The sequence below is a fragment of the Papilio xuthus genome, unplaced genomic scaffold (genome assembly GCF_000836235.2).
Source record: "Papilio xuthus unplaced genomic scaffold, Pxut_1.1 DF827597.1, whole genome shotgun sequence".
Taxonomy (NCBI): Eukaryota; Metazoa; Arthropoda; class Insecta; order Lepidoptera; family Papilionidae; genus Papilio; species Papilio xuthus.
Genome location: NW_013531052.1, coordinates 2492646 through 2509504, shown reverse-complemented (window position 1 = coordinate 2509504; position 16859 = coordinate 2492646). Strand labels below are relative to the sequence as shown.

Sequence of the window (16859 nt, the reverse complement as noted above, 5' to 3'; positions counted from 1 at the left end):
AAAAAACAATATATTTACTTGTTTTCGATACCAACTTACAGTCTGTTCCCACTAACGAAACACCCATGGCAAGGGTTAACTAAAATACTATAACATATTTTGTCTACGGTAGTACGACAGTCCTATTAGGCAATGACGCCATCTTTTTTTCAGTTTTTGTTCTCAACTAATTACCTAATACGTGTGTTATTTAATAAAAACGCAGTAATTGTTGAAAGTTACTATAATATGATCAAAGGTTACAAAAATGATATTACATGTAACTATATAAAGATTTTGTTGCCAAAAAAAATCATATCGTTCTCCTCGTGTGTTAGTCAGCCATGTTCTGTTTTCTACAGGTAGGCAAGAGTTGCTTACTTTTGTAAACGATTTCCCAAGTTTTTGTGGTTTCAGCAAAAGAAATTGTGCATCGTACTGTATACAAGAAGGCTGCTGTATTTATTGCACTCTCGAGAAATGAGCACACAAAGTACCCTTTAATTAGTTCATTATCTTCTTTTTCCCATTTCGGATTGTTTTGTTTTAAACCAGCTGATTTTCTTATACAAATATCCACGTATTTATTTCAATATCGTCATAATGTAATAGGGTAAAGGTAAAGTTCAAACTTCAAAGAAGAAAGAAATAAATTGGGAGCGACTCAATTAAGGTATTTCTTTGAAAGATTAGAGCAGTTTAAAAATTCGTCTATTTTCCGTGATACTCACAAGTTCTCAGTAATTTATTTATAAAGGAATTTAGAGCGAGTGAAGTGAAAAGCGTCGCTCCCACCCACCGCCCGCCGCCCGCCGCGACCGCGCGGGGCGTAGCCGCCGCCCTGAGAGCGGCCGCGGCCCGGACACGCGCTGCTCTCAGCCACTTTCCCGCCAACATTTATGTCACTGCCCTACAAACGTCACACGTGACATTTGTTTTTTTTTGAATCGACAACGTGACAGTGAAAAGTTATTGAAGCCAATGTAATTATTTGCAAATTATAAAGACGATGACGACGACACGAAGCCTCAAGCGCTTAGTGGATACTATGCTGAGTTATTAAGCCACGGTCTTAAGTTTAAAGCGTTCAAAGTTTTTGAAAAACTTAAGGATATTTTTTTAAACGGTTTTCGAAGTATGCATTATAATATTATATCAATCAAAGTCAATGTGATAATAGCGCAGTGACTGTGTTTTCCTTATTTTCAAAATATAATTTAATTTTTACTTTTCGGTATAAATTTTACTTTCTGACATGCAACTCGGCTTACGGAAATCCATCCCCAATTAATTTATTAAGTGAGCTAGGTAAACATTATTCAAACATTAATAAGAAATATTAACATATTTATAACCACAACAAAAGGTAAAACCCCTCTGAAGCTCAGCGGATAGAGGACGTTGCTCTAATAGCGGATCTTAGGTTCAATACCCAGTAAATTGTGTCTTCGTGTTTACGAGAACAATGTCAACTCTGTTTTTGCAAATACGTATGTTACTGAGAAAGATGGGAAAATGTTAATAGACATTTCAAGAGTTTTTCAGCTTTATCGAAAATCGTTCGAAGTTCTCTTAAATATGTCAAAAGTACATAGTCTTTTGGAAAAAAAAACCAGCCAGTAATTCACTACTTTAATTATCTTTTAAATACCATTTATGTTTTCGACTTTTAATTTGTTTCTTCAATAATTAAAACTACAGACATTTATTTATATTGTAGTAACATACTTTGTATGGTACTCAAATTATTTTTTTTAATTTATAATTAAAAGGAAGTTACGTGAAAGTAAAAGATCTTTTCAAGATTCAAAATATTTATTGCACAATGAACACATAAATATAATTCAATGAGTCAAATCGATTTATAGATATAAATACGCTAAGCGTATATATGTAAACTTATATATAAGTACAAAACATGATTTATATGTGAAAGATAAAAAATTAACAAAGAGTATAAGTTAAAACTTTAATTCATTGAATGATTTTAGGAATAAAATGTTGGAAAAACATGTTTTCTTATTATTGATTACATAGAAAAAAATCTTTAAGATCGCAATTCATTTCAACTTAAAGACGAGTGATACTCGAATAAATAAATACATTAACAATGACTTACACAAGTAACAAAAATGTTTGATATTTTTGTGGACGAATGAGGTACGTTCTACGTATTAAATAAATAAAATGAGAAAACAATATTTAATCTACGTTTCATAAATAATAATACTCAAGACGAATTAAGCTTGTTACATGTTTAAAATGTTGCAGTGCGTATTTGATCTGAAACAAACGTAAAAACTAATTTCACAATATATTTACGATACTTTAACTCCAACTACAATTCAAAGTTGGCAACTAGTATTCTTATTGTAAACACTACTGTGACGTGATTTAACATTCAACCGATAGATGGCGCTGATTCGTTTTTCACAATCTTGAACAAGAAAAATATTTTTTATCATAAAATGCTCTGGCTTAACTAAATAAAAAACCTCTTGTCTCTCATAGAAGAAATCTATTAGTCATAATAATTATTAAATATAAATTGATAAAATTGGGCTGCTAGTAATTTGTATCGATGTAGTTTCAAGATAATGTTCTATTTTAAAACATTTTCATCACTTACTTGTTCTTACAAGCCTCCGCCACTCCTCTCGACGGTGATCTTCTTCTTGAGCTCCTCCTTCTCTTGATGTGCTTCCTCCATCTCGGCCATGCGCGCGAAACGTGAGTACGCCACGTGACCAGACTTAATGGCCGACATCATCTGACGCCACAGATTAAAAAATACATTACAATTTGAATAAAAATGGCGGGAAAAATTAAATAATATAAGCAATATTTAACAAATATGAATAGTTATTAAGATACAACATATTACAAGCATAAAATAAATCATGCAATCTTTACGATTAATTTTAAAATATATCAAAAATTAAATGTTATTTTTGCATTTTAGTAATTTTTATTACAGAGTTATTTTTTTAATTCTTACTTTGGAACAATGATAATAAATTGATGAGCATGCATGTTAAACTACATATACAAAGGGAAGTGTCACATAAATAGCACGAAGCCAATTCCAAGCTGGTAGCGGTTAATAAAAAACACAAACCCAAAGCGTAAATGCACAATTATTTTGAAAAGAAAAAAACTATTCTCATCGACTAGGAGTTATTTCAAGTAATTAATATGTTAATTATTAATTCTTGCAACAAAACAATTTTAATACAGCAACCATATTACTATTTTGTCTTTTTAATAAAGAAAAAAAGAACATTCGAAAATCATAATAAATTTTTGTTATCTGTATTTTTTGACAATCAGATATTATCTGTTTTTAAGATTCAAATCTGGCAATAAATAAAAAAAATCACACATTTTTTTTTATAAGAGTGATAAGAACCTGCAGATACTCGTCAAGTTCGACCTGGCCGTTCATGTTAGTGTCGATCTCGCGCAATATTTCGTGCAACTGTTCGCCAGTCACGTCCTCGCCGTAGTTCTGTGGACACAAGCTAACCTCAACAACATACGACCTACTTGATGGATATCCCGCTACACCCGATGACATGTTACTAGATAGTGTTGCCATGTTTTAAAATTTAAAAGATTAAATAGAAAAAAACACACTTTTCTTATTTCGATTCGGTAGTAACATTCTCATTTATATTTAATTTTAACACAATATTGTTAGAATAATAAGATATAGAAAAATGTTCTTAATCATGAAGGATCTATTTTTTATATTTATATATATTTATAACTTTTTTAATGCAATTTTAAAACTGGCAGCACCGTACCGTTCCCCACTAATCGGACATTGACAGCACATATAGCAACACTGATCCGCTTCTAGATGCTTCCATTGTCATTCTACCTGTAGGTAGTCCTGCAGCTCCAGCTGGCCGTGGTAAGTCAAGTCTATTTCTGATAGTATGGAACTTATTTCCGCATCATTTGGTTTCACACCCATACTCTATAACACTTTTATTACTTAAATCATTGAAAATAAATTATCTATCAATAAAATTTGCCACAGATTTATAGATAAACGAATGGAATATCTTTATTTTTGAAGACAACCTTGAGGTTAAATTAATTAACATTTTATTTTCTAATTAAAAAAAATAACAGTAGCTATGGTCCTATGATAATTTGAATAGGGTATTTGCCAATACACGGTGAAGGAAAACATCGTGACGCTTCACATATCTGTAAAGAAATTCAAAAGATGTGTCAAGTCAACTCGCATTTGGCCAGCATTGACTATCACATAGTCACTTCTAACTAAGGGTAGACTCTGAGCCCCTCAGTGGGGATGTGACTTGATGATGAATATCAGGTGATCTGACTCATTTATCTTCCTAAAAGCCCATAGTATATTACCTTAAGACTCCTCCTGATGTCATTAATGGAGACGAATCCCTTGCGGTCCTTGTCTATGATCTGGAAGCGCTTGATGTACGTCTGTATCTCCTCCTTGCTTAGGTTGATGGGGATCTTGTCACGACTGGCGCGGTTCACCATCTGACCCATCTCGTTGGCTAAGAACTCGTTCGCCATTTTTATTTGCCTCTGTCACAAAGAAAATTTTTGTTAAGAAAAACTATGTTTTATAATAGAAAATATTTATAACTACAAGTAATTATAATTGTTTGGTTTAAATTCTTTTTGAGATTTAAAAAAAAACTCTAAAAAATAAACGGATGACCGTTAAAGAAGGAATGCGACGAACATCCAGCGGCTTTTTAGCCGTTTTGAGGTTACTTTTTAACAAACTTCCAAACATCCATCCATCCCCAATGTTTTATCTCACTTAGTAAACAGGAATGTATATATGTATGTCCAGAACTGCTGCACAGATCTCAATGAAATTTGGCGTACATGTAAAACATAGTCTGGTAGAATACATATGCTAAGTTGTCGAACGAAGTCGCGGACAACAGGCAGTATATTAGTACGTTTTTCTCCTGGTCGCTCCACTTGAGCTCCTCGGCCATGATGTCAGCGATGGCGGGCAGCGCCTCCACCGCCGCCTGCACGTTGAGGAAGGCCAGCCGCAGTCTGCGCGCTATCATGTCCACTGCAGTGCACGCGTACTCTCGCACACCGTATCTACACAACATACCGTACTCAGAGACAATCACACTAAAGGAATATTAAAAAAAATCTTAGAAATATCACTGTCTCGATTTTATAAAATTCTTTCAACCTATACAAAACAAAAATTAATTTCATTTGTTTGTTCATCTAATAAAACTGAACTGCTAGTTTTTTTCTGATTACCAGGATTTTTTTTAGTTTGTCTTCCTTACCGTGGGTTTTCGGGAGCTGTTTAAAACATACTGTTATCTCTGTTTTGTCCAAGATAATGACAGGGATGGCGATATGTTTTATAAAGATATTTTGGTCCCTGAAACCCACGGTTATTGATTTATCTAATAGCTTTTTTTGCGTTTTCAGTTAATTTGTAATGTTTCTAATAACCATACCTGATTTCAGCATCGATGTATGGGAACTCGGGATGAACTTTCTTGCCAATGATTGGCCACCGCTTGCCGGTCATGGCCGCCATCTTGGCGACAGCGAACGCGCGGTCACCGTACGACTTGGCCAAGTGTTGCGCTACCTGAAATATAGCTAGATATAATAAGATAACCGCTAAAAGACAACAGATCGACTCCATTCAATAATTGGATTATATACTACAGTAAGGTTATGTAGTGTAATAAAAGTTATATATTATTGTGCTTTTGCTATAATCTGCCCAAATAAAAAATGTCCATATTCGCAATCTATCGGTGACATGTACTTATGGTATCGCCAGGGAAGGCAGAAAGAGGCAGACGATTCGTAGAAAACTAAAAAACGTAAAATGGATAAATGAGACCATGTTCATGATAGGTCCCATTCTAGACCTAGTCTAGATCATCTGCTTACCTCCATTTCAAGTCCGAAGTCCTGCACGAGACGGATGTACATGGTGGGTGTCCAGCCATGTGCGCCTTCGATCAGGAAACCGTCCGTCTGACACTCCTTGTACAGCGGCTTCAAGTTTGCACCTGATAACATCGCATTTTGTGACATAATTATCTAGCTAGGCATTTTCTAAAGGGGCCAAAGTTTTTCAAGTTAAGTTTGTGTATTATATTCTAAAATTAAAAACTACATATAAAACTACGGTTTATTTAGTTCAAATTAAAAAAAAATGAATATTTGAAAACTTTTGTTTTATAATGCTGACAATAGATGGCGCTGTTTCATTTAGAGTCTGACTCGAGATTGCGTTTTTTAAACTAGGATTAAATTATTTTTTGTGATTTTTTCTTTTTACTAAATTTTAAAATAAAAAATAATGAAATTTTTTGTTCCATATAAACCATTTTACAGTCTTAGAAAAGAAAGGTTTTTTTTTGTAATTACAACACATACAAGGTTAAGCTAGTGTGCATCGGTACGTTCATTTAGTGATTCAACAGCTCAGTGGCACTAAAATGGAAATGGGGTTCTAGTGGGTAAAACACCCTCCAATACCAAAAAAAAAGGCTAGTGATGTACTTTGTATAGCTGTGTCGATGGTCTCCGCGGCCATGGCGCGGTAGGTTGTCCACTTGCCGCCGGCGATGGTGACGAGTCCACCGGGCGAGACGTGCACGATGTGGTTGCGCGCCAGCGACTGCGTGTCCGGCTTGTTGGGGTCCGACACTAGCGGCCGGATGCCGGACCACGCTGACAACACGTCACCGCGTCGCACTGCAACAACACACACACATTTCACACAGCTGTCGCCCGCGACTCTCTCCGAGCAAAACGAAAAAAAAAACCTAAATAGGTGTTAGGAAGAAAATCCGACACAGTGCCGGTGTACTGGCGCACTAGCCTTATTAAAATATCGACGTTTATTTCCTCTCACTAATCATTCTGACACTTCACTGGTTAACGAAAGTACGCCATTCGCGCCGAAATTAGTAACCTATGCGTTCTTCCAGAGTATGCTCTACGTCAAATGTCAGCGAGATCCATACAACAGTTCTGGGGATATTTTCTAACAAAAATCCATCCATACATTTAAACATTCGCATTTATAATAGTAGGAAATAAGATATAGACCGAATCTGTTGTTAAAATGTGTTTTCTACCACTATTCTTGCCATGAAGTTAGGATTTTTTGTCTAAGTTTGTATAATCTTTGGAAATTAAATAGTTTTTTCTCGCCACATTACCTTCAACATCAGGATTGAGGTAGTTCTTGACCTCTGTAAGGATGAACAGGATCTCATCTTCAGTAGGCTTGGGATTGTGCGTGACCTTGCAGGGCAGGTCCGTGGTGCCGGCGATGGTCCCCTTCAGCCACGGCAGGAAGAAGATAACGCGCCCGTCTGACGTCGCCGGGTCAAGAAGACCCATGTGCTCCGGACTGGAAACAAAAACGAATTACTTGGCACGTCGTTAATAGGCGTACTATGCAGTACAATGTGACAACACAAATGCTGCTTATATTTAATTTGCAACCACAATTTCCTATTATATAATCTAGTAAACATTCTTCTTCAGGACGCTTAGATATAACACATAAGGTATGGTAGTCGAATCTGGATAAGCGAGAAACTTTTGTAAGCGAGAGTCATTGTTATGTCACGATGGACGACCTTTATAAGCGAGAAACAAAAGTAACCTCTAAGCGAGAACATTTTGGTCCCTTGAACTGTCACTTATACAAGTTCAACTGTAATTATCGGTCATTTTTGTGAAATTCCACGAACAGAAAGATACTTTATTTTTTTTAATATGCGTACAGCAAAGTGTTGGAAAGTTGCCAGTGTCATTTTTCTACTAAAATAAACACAATATTATCTTTATAGTATTACCTATAGTATCCAGGCAGTACAATGTGAACTCCTGAAGATGGGCAGCAGATCTCTTTGACAGTGTCATCATCCATCTTCCTTATGGTATCGGTGAAAGGTCCCGTCGCGTTGATGATGCATTTCGCCTTTAAGTCCCACTCCTTTCCGGTCATTTCGTCCTAGTACAAAATATACGACTACATTACCAAACTTAATTCGATATGCTAGAAGAGTAAGTTAAAAACATCTGCTATTTTTACGCGTAACTCTGACCAGTTGGTCACTTTTTAAGGATTAAATACTCTTTGATAGTCGAGTCTTCATCCGTGCCGAATTAAAAAAAAATATAATTAGTAGTCAATATAATTTTTGTGTTGAAGGCCAAGACCCACTTTTGGTCACTGCGCCAGCGGAGTATCTTCTAGACGTCGCGAGATCCCTTATAGCCTGAGTAACAAACATCCATACTCATTCTCATTTATAATGTTAGTTTTTATTCTACGAACCCTAAGACGAGCTCCGCTCAACTTTCCAGCCGTCTTGTGCAGTTTAGTGACGCTCACGTGGTTAGCAATAGTGGCGCCATGACGTGCAGCTGTCAGAGCTATAGCTAAGTTCATACGCGCGTCATCCTGTTGTCCTGGAATTTAAACATTCTAAATAGTAAAAATAGTTGGAAATTAGACATAAAATTTTATATTGAAGACATTAGACGCACCATCGTAGTACACGATACCACCGCAAAGGTTGTCCGACTTCAACATAGGGAATAGTTCGAGAGTGTTCTTTTTAGACAAATAGTAGGAGCTCTTCACGTTCCTGTCACCCGCCACAAGATCGTACATCTTAATACCGAACCAATAGTAGGGGACTTGCCACCACCTACAAATTAAAAGTGTAACTAAATATACACCATTATTTAGTAAGAAGTTTATTAAAGCACATCTTCTATTTAAATATCGAATTTTCGTATTATTTATTATTGGTCCTTCGAGTCAGATCCTTCGAGTCGGAGTGTTCATTTCATACTTACTTGTACACAGGTAACAATATTGGTAGGGGACGTGTTAAGTGCGGTGCCACTTCCAACATATTAGCACGTTCGTGAAGCGCCTCCTTGACCATTTTGTACTGGTCGTAGTCGAGCTGCATGATGGCTTTCTGCAGGTAACGCACGCCACCGTGGATCAATTTGGTGCTGCGACTGGATGTGCCACTCGCGAAATCATCTGCCTCCACTAGGGCGGTACGAAGACCTGGTGAATAAGATAAAATATTGGTTATAACAAAGTTTGAAATTCATAGCTTAGAAGACAATATGAATAAAAACTAAATGTCTTTCTACATTACTTTGCGGGATCTAACTTATGATAATTCTTAAGGTTTTTAGTGTCCTGTTTTTTCTGTTATTTTACAAAGTATTTAGTATAACGCGCCGTGACCTGCTAACATTAAAAGTTGCATAATTTCAAGTAGAGCAGTGGCAAAGTGCACTTTCGCCGGTACTTTAAAAGTGTACTTTAGTGGCGTTTTAAATTACTAGGTCGTTGTTGTGCTACAGCGGTTTTCAGCTGTTATTAACGACGCACTTAAATATTCAACTGCTGTACTTATATTTTAATACTATAAATGTCCTGGAGGCTATAAATGGTATGCCCTTATAATCTATACTTCAGAATTAACCGTGGAAGTGATCAGACAAAGGTAAAGGTAAAGGCTTCTTTGTGAAACTAGACACGAAATATTTTTACCTAAACCTAATAATAAATAAAACTTAATCATAAACTTTGATCATCTATAAACTTAAGTATACTTCCATATAACAGTTAGCTCTATCAATGTCCATTACCTTGATTCTTTTACAAATCAAATCAACATCGATGTACTCTGAGATTTACCTTTTAAGTGACATTGAAGCTTTGAAAATTTCAATACAAAAATTAGTAAAATTCTTTACCCCTGGTTGTAGCATCTAGCGCGCAACCGGCTCCTGTGGCACCTCCTCCAATGATGAGTACATCGTATGTGTGCCCCGCCTGCAGCATGTTGACCTGCTCCGTGCGAGACGGCAGCGGCCTTTTACGGCGCTCCGTGCGAGCCGACACCGTTGCTGGTTTGTACCACTCCTGTTATACGTCACAAAGACCAATTGTCATCAGAGGAATACTCTGATGTCTGTCCGGGGAAAATTGGGAATCGAATCATTCCTATTTTTTTTTTAAATTGTTTATCCGATTATTGGTTGGCAAGAAATTCTTAATAAGAGATTAATATATCTTAATTAGGTACATGAACGAAATGTTTACTTATCAATTTTACTTCGAAGTAACTTTGAAAGGTTGCGAGTAAATAAAAAAAAATTAACCCATGTCATAGTCATGCACAGGTACAAATCCCGGAACAACATAAAAGTGATTTGTTTTTTTTTTCCTGTGATTATAGATGGTTACCGTGCCAACAGGGGCGACCCCTCTTGGGGGTGGAGGGTGGTAAAGCACACCGGTCTAAGCCCCGGGGCGATTACGAAGGCGTGGGGTTACGAAGTACTCCCTTTTAATATTTCTCCCGTGTACAATTTCTGAAGCGACACAGATATATTTTTTACAGATATTTTTATCGACACAGAAAACTTAGATATAACTCGTACGCAATAGAGTTAAAGTTTTTTTCATATTTAATTTTTTTATTTATTTTCTGAAATTTAAATGTCTACATATCATAATTAAAATGACTTATTTCTCTTTCCCAATCCCAGAATACATTTTGAACCACAACGTCGTATTTATCGACCTATATAAGTAATTGCTAATGACTTACAACTGGGGAGTCGTCAGCAGCGAGGGCCCAAGCCGCCATGACAGCGCCGGTGACGCCCGCAGCGCCGCCCAGCAACAACCTTCTCCGCGACATCTTAACACAAATATAAATATTTAATTAACAATAAGTAATTAATAAATTGAGCTGTACCAATTTTTCGATTTCCATTTACATATGCAAATTTATCCGACATTCATACGGTGAATGAAAACGTCGTGCAACGTGCACATATCTGCGAAGTAATTCAAAGATATGTGCGAAGTCAATACACACTTGACCACCGTGTTTGATAATGACCTTATCACTTTTAACTTAAGGTAGACTAGGCTTCGGTGGGGACGTATAGTAAGCTAATGATGATGAAACTACTAAAGGACCTAACCACTTATTGCATGATATTCTTTTTTTTTTTTAAAAATGATACAATAGATGACGATACTTGCGTTGGGCAACTATTTCAAATTTCATTGAACATTAGTCATTGTGTGAAAAGGCGGATATCTAGATGATAATGATGATACACCTTATACAAAAATCCAAATCATGACATTGATAAAGCACTAAACTACTATTTAAACAAGACAATTTTTATTCATAACTTTTATGTTTTAAAGTCAATATTTTTAACTGCTATAAAAATGTTCTGTCTCTGTCTAACAGTTAGGTAAAACCAGTATACCAGAAACCTATCTTCCAAGTTAAGGTCGTCAAATAACTTGGTCATCGTGTTTTTAGGTAAGTAACAGCTATATATAGACTATCTAATCTAATAGATAAAAAAATCAATTTGAAATATTACGTCATCGAATGTTAACAGCGCGACGTCTGGCGTGCGCGATGAATGATAAGTGTTATCAGCACATTCCGTTATCAATAAAGATAATTATCACTTCCTAGATGTCTCGAATGACTTAGTGCGTACTACACGAGCGTATGTGCTATCATTTTTATCAATATGAGGAATATTAATTAAATGAATTTATTTAGTAAGAATCGGAAATTCTTAAGCTAAAAGAAAATATCATGATGCAACATGCACATAGCTGCGAATTTAAAGATGTGCGAAATCAACCAAATCGCAAAAAGCCAGTTCACAAACCCCTAGTCCCCGCTTACTCACAATTAAATCTAACTTGTGAATTAATTAAAAAAAATGATGGTTATTCGATTTTACTGGTAACACCGACTGGAACTAGGGGCAACCATTTCCAGTATTGGAAAGATGGTGCCCTTGGTCCTAATGACATTTTTTTTATGCAATAGGTACCAAAGACGTAATAAAAACGATAATATACTCAGTTTGTGATTTAAGCAGTATAAAATTCGTTAAATTTAACCTAAAAACTTTAAAAACATTTGAGTTTAAAAAGGAAGATTCTTCATTTTAAGATGAGATTGTAATGAGCATTCACATGTCGATGTCATTACAAACGCACGTATGGGATGTGGCATTTTAGTGTGGCATACATTGTACGCGGTCTGGGCGGCGGCCAGGCTGGGCAAGAACCTTTTTATACCCGACCTTGACCCAAACTAGAGGACACTTGAAACAAAAGTTTGCGAAATTTGATACGAAAATTTTGAATGTTTGTATTCCTATAACGCGGCACAAAATTTCGTCTACAATTTTTTTATAACTATTAAAGAATTTATAATATTTACTGTTACTATGCGGAATAAGAAATATAAATAATCTTGAATTATGTCCAACAACGCAATGAACGACAGATGGAACGCGCGAAATCGTTTAAGTAAAACGGGAGAATATTTTTTTGTTTGCCTTTGGATTTCAAGTGCCGAAACACTTCTGTAATAATAATACATCATCCCTCTAAATGTACTAAAAAAAGGTTATTTACGTATTTTTTCGGCAGAAAAACCGAAGGAATTAAGTTTAATTTGAGGTTATGTCACAACTTGCGGCATCAGCTGTCATATTTTCTAATATTACAAATAAAAAATGTATTCTCATATTCAATTTGACACAAACTTTTATCCGGTAATTTCTTAATAGAAAACCCCTGAAGTTTACATGTTTTGGTGAAATTCTGCCAGTACAGGTTTTGTTATCGTAATCATTTTGACATGAATTAATTACAGCTGTGAAAAACTCATTTATTTGATTATTTAATGCTCTCATTTAATGACAAAAAGTTTCCAATTTCCAATACGAAGATATACAATTAAATACAATAAGAATAATATGAACGATATTTTTCCCGTAATATATCGAATAAGGCCAACTGTTTTGTTTGAATCAAAGTTTTTTGACCCAAATTCTACCGAGAAAGTATCTTAGAGTGGGTTTAAAGATCCATTTGTGAATTGAAACGGCTTATTCATCTGTAACTCTATACTCCACTGACACAGATCTTCAGTTTATAGCGAAGACAAAGACTGTAAAACAATTGTTTGTACGAAAACTTTATTTATTCAAGACGATGGCAAAAGAAAATTGAAGTTAAACTGGAAAACGAAAATATAGTTTAAAATCTAGAAAAATGTGCTGTTAGTTCGAAGTGAAAATATTTCGCGGCATTATAAAATTTCCATTAACTGCCATTGTGCCGCAGTAGCTATTGCGTGCTGACTAAAGGTAGAGATAATATAAAGACCGTATACATAGTACATGAATATACTTGTATTGTGTGCCTTTATTCCACTTCCATGCCTATTTTGATTCACACAGTGATTGTGGCGAATAAAAGTGCACAGTGCAAAACTTTTAATAGACACGCGTGTCAAATCTGTGCCATAACTTCTCTTAACGAATTTAAAATTGGAATGCGCGGGACTTGCCAGATTGCCGACCGGCTTCGTATTCGATTTTTAAACGTTTTCCTATTTTGAAAAAAGATATTTTTTTTTAAATTATATGAACAAAGCGTGTACTATTATATTGTGCCTTGAATATATATACATGTTTATTTCACGATGTTTTTGTTTTAGCAGCGCATATCTAAATATATATTTTTTGTTTATTTTAGTTGTATACAGTTAGAATTAGTAATTGTGTAACAGGCCTGGCAGCATGTCTCATGTTACTAATAATGATGCGCCTTAGTTCCTTGCGAGCATATTGAAATCAATTGTTTTCAATAAATGTACTCGAGAGATATTTTTGTTAAATTTTACTCCGAATTTGTCAATGAGAATTATTATTAAAGTAATTAATTATCGTAAATATTCGTTCTGAAATAAAATCGTGTCATCGCCTACTCAAATTACGTAGCACAAAGAATATAGAAAGACCATGTTATTGTTTAACTTTTTAATTAATTTAATAATTTTTAATAGAAACATTTTTTTTTAACTTAGACATCTTGACGTATTTAGCGAGAAGAGATAGTTGTGATTTTTTATGCTTTTTAAATCATTGTATTTACAATATGTTTTGTATTGGCTGAAGTTTTATGTTTACAATTTGAGATATTAATCTTATACACGTGTTTCGTGGTGACGTAGCGAGGATAACTACATAGAGTTATTCATCTTGACAGCACTAAAAAATTAATACTCTATCACGCTCTAAAAGGGTATAGCGAAATTAAAATATTTGTCAGTTTTATGATTCAAACATTCATGATTTATTTACATGTGTGATGTGTGCGGAAATATGTGCGGACAACCATAGCCGGCTGTTTAATAAATCTTAAACCAAAAATCGATTTTTAATTTACAGTCCGATTTTTTATTAAAAATCTAGTCACCCTACAGCAGTAAAACTGCATGAAGATACGTCGTGATCTTGTTGGCAGTGAGACCGCTTCTAGTGTGATCCAATTTTATTGGCGACACTACACGTGGACGAAGTACATTATTGTATACACGGATGCCTAGAGCAACGCTATTATAGCATAAAAAACTGTTGCAGTCAAAGCTTACTACTATTATATTGTCATCATCTCATAAAAAACTACATTCATAGCAGAATGTCTTCGTACAAGTGTTCCAGCACAGTAGAAAATAACGATAATTTATCCGTTTAAACAAAAAAACACAGACGTCTAAAAATATTTATTTATCTAAAACCATAAAAAAGAATTAATGTTGGATATATAGACAACGATCTAAGCTATCAACAAATCTAAAGCTAGTTACAAATAATCTAAGTTAATTTACGATTTACGGCCTAAATGAACGCAATATATTTGTTTAGAGATATTGTATATGAACGGTATAACACAATTTAACAATATATTAACTATTAGAGACATTGAAAATATTTTTGGTGTTTCCGCAAATACATTAAGCAACCAGCGTCGTTTTCCTTATAATGTATTGACGTCGAAACAATTATTATTTATATCACTCGCAGTGTAATCGACTGAATAGCAAAAACTATAATTTAAGTTCACGGTACATATGTTATTACGTCAACACACAAGTTTCGTTACAGACAGATTAAAAAAATTTTTTAGAAATGTACGTAATTTAATAAACTACTTTTTAGATCGTTTTAAACTTAATACGTATTTAAAAAATCTTAGCGTAAACTTCAGAATGTTATCATAAAGATAAAAATCGCATTTATTTTTTTAATTTTTCAAATTAATTTCAATGATCAACGAAAGCTAACAAAAGATCAACCCTGTTCCAATTTGAAACGTGTATGTTCACAATGAGTTTTGTTAAGAAAAATTCAAGGAATATTTCAAGTTCAATAACCTTTGACAAATGTTAAACATCCAATATATCATCATTCTATATATTTAATTATTTCTTATCAATTGCCTATAGTTCAATGTATATCAAATCTAAGAAATTATGTTAAATTAGAAGCAATAAGCTATTACCAGTAAATTTATACGATTAAAAGATAAATTCGCTTTACTATAACACCGATGTATATTATCTAATAAGCCCAGACTGTCTCAGACAGCCAAAACAAAAATAACTTCAGCCTATACGATAGCAGAAAAACGGTTACGGCAACACCGGTCAGGTGATTTCCAATTGTTACAAGTTAAAACTAATCTCAGTTAATTTCCGTTTAACGGCGTAAATTACGCAATATATTTACTTTCATAAGATACTCTACATTGCTCTTTCTATATTAACGAGATGTTTTATATAACATAAAATTCCTAACTTCGTACAGTAATTATCTAAAATTGAAACATTTTGGCGCCTTAACCCAAATCAAATAGTTTCGAAAATGCCTTACATTTAATAATTTCACAGATATCATAACGATATGTTTATAGATTATAAGTATTCATGATCTTGCTTAGTTCTATAATATAGCCTAGTCGGTATTAAATCCGCTTTGGTTTATAAAACCTGGCTCCCATAACATTTATCTCGTCTCATCTTTAGTTTAGAAATCAAAGAAATGCCATGACTCTTTTTTGTAAATATACAACAGCTGACAATGGTACATTTTAATGGGGCTTGCCTAGTGTAGGCTTGTCGGCATGTCCTTGAGTTTCTGTTAGTAGAGTAAGATGATGTCATAACGCGGAGTCTACAGCTAAGTTCCTTTTCCCATTCGTAAAGGCCTACTGCGACATTTTACAAAGTAATTGACATCTTATATGAAATATTTATAATATCTTAACTTTAAAAAAATAAATATTGTTTTGATTTGTTTACTTATTTTAAGATATATACATTTGCTAACATTTCGCGAAGTATTAAATTCTTAAATATTTACCATTTATGAAGAATCATACACACCTTTATTATAATTAATCCAATGGAGAATCTATGTAAGCATATAACAAGGTGTTACATAAATATAACTAATTATAGGACGCAAGGGCATCGACAATTTTTGCAGTGTTGTTTCCAAATGTTCAATGAGAATTCACGCGGGTCCAGTTTACAGTTAGCACATCACTATTATATTATAAGAAGGGTTTTTACTACTCACTAATATTGGTTTTTATTATAATACTAAACACTATAGAACATGTTAGTTAATCGATGTAACGCGTGGCCGGCGTAATTCGCCGGGCCTTTCTAACAGCGACCCACCCAGCGACTGACATTGCTTTTTGTGCGTTCGATTTAGCGCTCATCTGACTCACAGTATTACAGTAGAGGTAGAACCACTGATCTCTATAAATGGAAAGGCTATTGCTTAGAAACGACTGCCTTTGCTTCGTTCAGACTTAAACGCACCGGTTGAAGTTCTTGACAGTTAATTCTATCTTTATTATTAGTTTAACTCCTCACTACAGCTATTAACCGCAATCTTCAGCGCCA

At 34.6% G+C, this 16859-nt stretch overlaps 1 protein-coding gene across 2 annotated transcripts; it reads right to left on the bottom strand.

The window, feature by feature from the left end:
* Window positions 1-2231: 2231 nt before the first annotated feature.
* Gpo1 (glycerophosphate oxidase 1) lies at window positions 2232-16681 on the bottom strand. Of its 2 annotated transcripts, none has more exons than XM_013312982.1 (16): window positions 16329-16681; window positions 10650-10742; window positions 9790-9958; window positions 8866-9088; window positions 8551-8714; window positions 8339-8472; window positions 7854-8011; window positions 7209-7402; window positions 6544-6738; window positions 5926-6047; window positions 5478-5614; window positions 4947-5100; window positions 4372-4560; window positions 3863-3961; window positions 2609-2749; window positions 2232-2262 (listed from the first exon to the last, which is right to left on the bottom strand). In XM_013312982.1, exons 2-15 carry the CDS (start codon window positions 10740-10742, stop codon window positions 2615-2617), a joined length of 2166 nt encoding a protein of 721 aa, XP_013168436.1. In that variant the 5' UTR covers window positions 16329-16681; the 3' UTR covers window positions 2232-2262; window positions 2609-2614. The 2 variants fall into 2 exon arrangements, with proteins under 2 accessions (XP_013168436.1, XP_013168435.1); XM_013312981.1 differs by lacking the exon at window positions 3863-3961 and adding an exon at window positions 3389-3487.
* Window positions 16682-16859: the final 178 nt, after the last annotated feature.

What these genes read in the sequence shown, in the direction of transcription:
- Gpo1 (XM_013312982.1), bottom strand. Translation starts at nt 10,742, where the DNA reads ATGTCGCGGAGAAGGTTGTTGCTGGGCGGCGCTGCGGGCGTCACCGGC. An exon ending in TACATCGATGCTGAAATCAG is followed by an intron (nt 5,101 to 5,477) that starts GTATGGTTATTA and finishes TATGTTGTGTAG; the next exon opens with ATACGGTGTGCGAGAGTACG. An exon ending in ACATCAGGAGGAGTCTTAAG is followed by an intron (nt 3,962 to 4,371) that starts GTAATATACTAT and finishes AAAGTGTTATAG; the next exon opens with AGTATGGGTGTGAAACCAAA.